At 38.4% G+C, this 5,133-nt stretch overlaps 1 protein-coding gene across 1 annotated transcript; it reads right to left on the reverse strand.

The window, feature by feature from the left end:
* Positions 1-373: 373 nt before the first annotated feature.
* Positions 374-1,519, reverse strand: LOC143565480 (uncharacterized). Its single transcript, XM_077052442.1, has 2 exons — positions 1,340-1,519; positions 374-808 (listed from the first exon to the last, which is right to left on the reverse strand). Exons 1-2 carry the CDS (start codon positions 1,517-1,519, stop codon positions 374-376), a joined length of 615 nt encoding a protein of 204 aa, XP_076908557.1.
* Positions 1,520-5,133: the final 3,614 nt, after the last annotated feature.

Consider the following 5,133-nt stretch of genomic DNA (forward strand, 5'->3'; position numbering starts at 1 on the left):
ATTATGCGTGCTCCTCGAGAGAATGATCGTTTTGTCATGAACATGAGCACTGCATCAACATCTTCGGGGTCTGCTCAATGTTTCATCTCAAGAGCATCTGAATGGGAGTCAGTTTTGTGGCATCGGCAGACGGGACATATAAGTGTGAGGAAGATGAACCATCCGGTTCACAAGAACTTGGCAGAGGGAGTGAATTTAGGGTAAAAGGGTTTGTACCCAGGCTATAATAAAAATAAAAACTGGCGTAATGACAGAGTATCAAAACGGCAACAAAAAAAACACAACCACAAAAACTAGACGAGAGGCATACCACTCGCTAGCCTAAAAACCCACTAAACACAGCCCATTAAACTACAAGAAAACAAAATAAACATTAGACTTCTAATGTAGCATTAGGCAGCTTCCAAACTTCCATCCACTTCCTTGAGCTTGAACGAAACCGACTCGAGAGAAGTTTTAATCTGACAATGCCCACTACCGCATCAATGATCTGACTGCAATCCCTCTTTTGATTTTTGAATAGTCTTAAATTCCTTTCCTGCCAAATCAGGTAGCAAGTCGCTGCTAAAACAAGTTTAGCAGTAACCACATCCGCCGATTTACTAGAAGCAAAAGACTCGTATTTCACCAAGATATCCCCCCACATATCAGAATATGAATCAATCTTAGCAAACTCACATACACCTTTCCAGACTTTGAGTGAAAGCGAGCAACGAAAGAATAAATGACCATGAGAATCAGGTTGAACATCACACAGCGGACATACCTGGCTGACATCAGTTCGGTTCTCCCAATATCTTACCTTATCCTGAGTTTTTAAACGATTCTTAATGATCAGCCACAATAAAAAAGCGTGCTTAGGAATACAGTTAGGATACCATACAACATTAAACCAAGTGACCTTGCGATCCTTAGATCGAATAGCATGCCACATATCCTTAACAGAAAACTGAACAAACTTTCCATTCAAATCTTTGATCCAAACTTCATCATCTTTTTGATTTTGAATTGAAGGAAACTGCACAGAATGAAGAATAGAATTCCATTCAACCGGCCACCTCCAAATACCCTCCTCAACTAAATTTGAAACTCTGTCAGATAAAGAAAAACCCTCCCGATGGATTGATCTAGTAGACACCATATCAATCAGAGGACGTGTAGTACACCAATTATCATACCAGACAGAAGTAGAGTCACCGTTCCCAATACGAAACCAGAAAAATTGTCTCACCATTTGCCGAATCTGTAAGAGGTTTCTCCAAGTGCAAGACATATTACCCCGCTTTTGGACAGCCCAGAAGCTAACGCCCCGCAGTTTATATGTATGAATCCATCTGACCCAAAGAGATTCCTTGTTACTAAGCAATTTCCATATATGAGCAGACAAAAGCGCAACATTAAACTCGGACAACCTTCGAATACCAAGACCACCTTCAAATTTAGGAAGGCAAACAGCCTCCCAAGCCACTTTAGCTTTTCCCCGGCAACAATCCCCATTAGACCAAAGGAATCTTCTCATGAGTTTTTCAATTTCAGTAATTAAATCTTCTCATGAGGGAGTGAATTTAAGAAATTTTCAATTAAGCGAAGACTGTTTAGACTGTAAAAAGGGAAAGCAGACAAAGAAACCTCATCCGAAGAAAATAGTTAACACCATTAACTTATCGTTCGAACATATCCATATGGATCTATTTGGACCAGTGAATGTCAAAAGTATCACCGGAGAGCTTTATTCTTGTGGTTACTAATGATTACTCAAGATTTTCGTGGGTGATGTTTTTGGAACCAAACGATGAGACATATGATTCCCTCATGATCTTATTCAAGAAGCTGGAAAATTTATATGATCTACCGATTCGACGAATAAGAAGTGATAATGGGACGGAATTCAAGAACAACAAGATGCTAGATACTGTAATGACCGGGGGATTCTTCATGAATTCAGTGCACCGTATACTCCACAGCAAAATGGGGTTGCTGAACGAAAGAATTGAACCTTGATTGAAACAACTCAAACTATGCTTTCTGATTCAAAATTACCAGTTCATTTTTGGTCAGAAGCAGTGGCGGCAGCAATACTCTCAACCAGGTGCTTACAGTCAAGAAATTCGGCAAGACGTGTTTTGAGCTACTTAATCGTCGAAAATCTAATCTGAAGTGGCTTGAACTGTTTGGATCAACATGTATTGCTCTTGATCCTAATGGCAAATTTGGTCCCAAATATGTCGAAGGATTCTTTGTGGGGTATGCTAGTCCACTCAGTGTCTACATTCCTAGCCTCCACAAGATTGTTCAAGTCCAAAATGTCAATTGCCAAAGATACACTCCTACCATTCAATGACCAGGGGATTCATGGCTATTTTTTGATGAGAGCCTTTAGGAGAGTTTCAAGCTCCTTGAGGAAGTTCCATCTGATGAGGCACTGATGATGCTATATCAACAACAGTTATCAGAAGATAATGTATTAACACCTGAAGTTCATGTGTCTGTTCCTCAAGAAGTACCTGATCATGTTCAATCCGATAACATGCCAGAGACTAATCCAGTTTTTGATGAAGATGGTGAATCAGATGAGTAGATTATTGAAGCTATTTCTCCATCTACTATTTCTACTGAAGTGTGTGAGAACAATCTCCAATCTGAAGTTTCAGTACCTACCGAGGTGGTGCCAAGAACTTTATCCAAACCTCCAGTGCTTTTACTCTAATGTTTCTCCTTTACAAAATCAATTCTCATTTAAATGTTTTATTTCGCAGGTTGAGTCGAAAACGTATAAAGAGGCCTAACAAAAGAAAGCTGGGTGAATGCCATGCAAGAGGAGCTTATGCAGTTTGAGAAGCTGGGGGTTTGGAAATTGGTTGACTTACCTGAAGATAAAAAGCAGTTTAACACCAAGTGGGTGTTTAAGTGCAAAAGGGATGAGAATGGGATTATTGTAAGAAACAACGCAAGACTTGTTGTGTTGGGATTTAATCAGAGGGAAGGTATCGATTACAACGAAGTTTATGCACCAGTTGCAAGACTGGAAGCAATTTGGATCTTTCTAGCATTTGCTTCTTGGAAAGGTTTCAAAGTTTATTAGTTGGACGAAGTCAGCATTCCTTAACGGAAATATTAGTGAAGAAGTATATGTGGGACAACCACCGGGGTTTGTCGATCCGATTCACAAAGACAAAGTGTACTTACTTGATAAAGCCCTTAACGGTCTACATCAGGCCCCGAGAGCCTGGTATGAGACATTGTCCCAACATGTCTTGGACAACGGGTTTATTCGAGGAACCGTAAACTGTACACTCTTCACCATATCTGTTGATGAACATCTACTGATCGTGCAGATATATGTTGATGATATAATATTTTGATCGACAAATGATGTTCTGGGAAAGCAGTTTGAAGAAGTAATGAAGAAGAAATTCGAGATGAATGCAATGGGGAAGATGAAATTCTTTCTTGGACTTCAAGTAGAACAGATGTCAGAAGGTATCTTCATACATCAGAACAAGTATGTCAACGACGTATTGGCGAAGTTCAACATGACTGATGCAGCGGCAATCAGTACTCCTCTACCAGTGAATCATAGTATTGGTCTTGATCCCAACGGGGAGAAGGTTGACCAAACTTTATACCGATCTATGATAGGCTCATTGATGTATCTTACTGCTTCTCGGCCAGACATCATGTATGCTACCTGTTTGTGTGTCCGATATCAGTCAAATCCGAAGGTTTCACATCTCATGATCATCAAGAGAATTCTACGCTATCTCAAGGGATGTCTAGGGGTCGGTCTCTGGTATCCAAAAGACGATGAGTTTGTGTTAAGGGCTTATTCTGATTCAGATTATGGAAGCTGTAAGCTGAATGCCAAATCTACAACGGCAGGGTGTCAGTTCTTCGGTAAACTACTTGTCACTGGCAATGCAAAAAACAAACCACGGTTTCGTTGTCTACTTGTGAAGCTGAGTATGTAGCTGCTTCCAGTTGCTGTTCTCAGGTTCTTTGGATACAACAACAGATGCGGGACTACGGTTTGAATTTTCTTACTACCCCTATCTTTGTAGATAATAATGCAGCAATTTCCATAACTAAGAATCCGGTAAATCACTCTAAAACTAAGCATATTGAAATATGGTATCACTTCATTCGTGATTGCTATGGAAAGAAGTTGATTACCGTAGATAAAATTCACACCAATGAACAAAAGACAGATCTTTTCACCAAAGCTTTTGATAAGTCAAGATTTCATTACTTATTAAAACTTAATGGTTTAAAAGTTTTGGGCGGTGGTGATAAGAGGGTTACCGAGATTACAGGTGTTTTGGATACCTTGTGATCCCAAACATCAAAGTCAGTCCTTCTTATGTAAATAATTTTTCATATAGTTTTTGATTTTAGGGGGAGAAAATTTCAAAGAAAAACCAAAAACATAGAAAAATTTGAAAAAGCCAAAAACATTATAAAATTTAAAAATGTCAAAAACATTAAAAAATGTTGCTCCTCAGAAAATGAGTTTTTGAAGCAAAAAGGGAAGATGATAGTACGTTGATCATCTGGTCACAAATCCACTAAAAAGTGGGCATAAAAGGCTAAGTGCTTAAATGTATTGGTTCTTTGGTAGACCTTTAAAACAAACAAGGGAAACTAAGTGATATAAACATAAATCACTGCCGAATCTAGTGGGAAACATGTTGAAGCTTGATTAATATCTGTTTTCAGCAATGAAGTATTTAAAGATTCTTGTGTGTGCATGCGTTCATTTTTGAAGAAAATTCGACTTATTTTCTTATTTCATTTTGCAAAGAAATTCAGCTTAATTTTTCTTTATTTTTATTCAAATCTTGGATCATCTCCTGCGCGATAAGTTTATCCGACCGAGGGTTAAGATTTGAGTATTCTGTTTTATTTTCTTGGTGGTTCGTATAATCTTTGGATCTCCTCTGCGTATACTATAAGCACAAATGTGTGAAAGTCATGTATTGAACTGGGGATTAAGGCCTGTACAACTTCAACTTATTTTATCTTTTTATTTTGTTAAAATGGAACCTTATCTGCGTGTAGTAATATCGATCTTAAGGGAAAATTTTAACATTCTGAGTTGTTTTGTTTTATTATTTTTAGCATGAGTCACAGCTAATC

This window comes from Bidens hawaiensis, unplaced genomic scaffold, assembly GCF_021521415.1.
Source record: "Bidens hawaiensis isolate Kalapana, Puna unplaced genomic scaffold, B.hawaiensis_p1.1 tig00022355_1, whole genome shotgun sequence".
NCBI lineage: Eukaryota > Viridiplantae > Streptophyta > Magnoliopsida > Asterales > Asteraceae > Bidens > Bidens hawaiensis.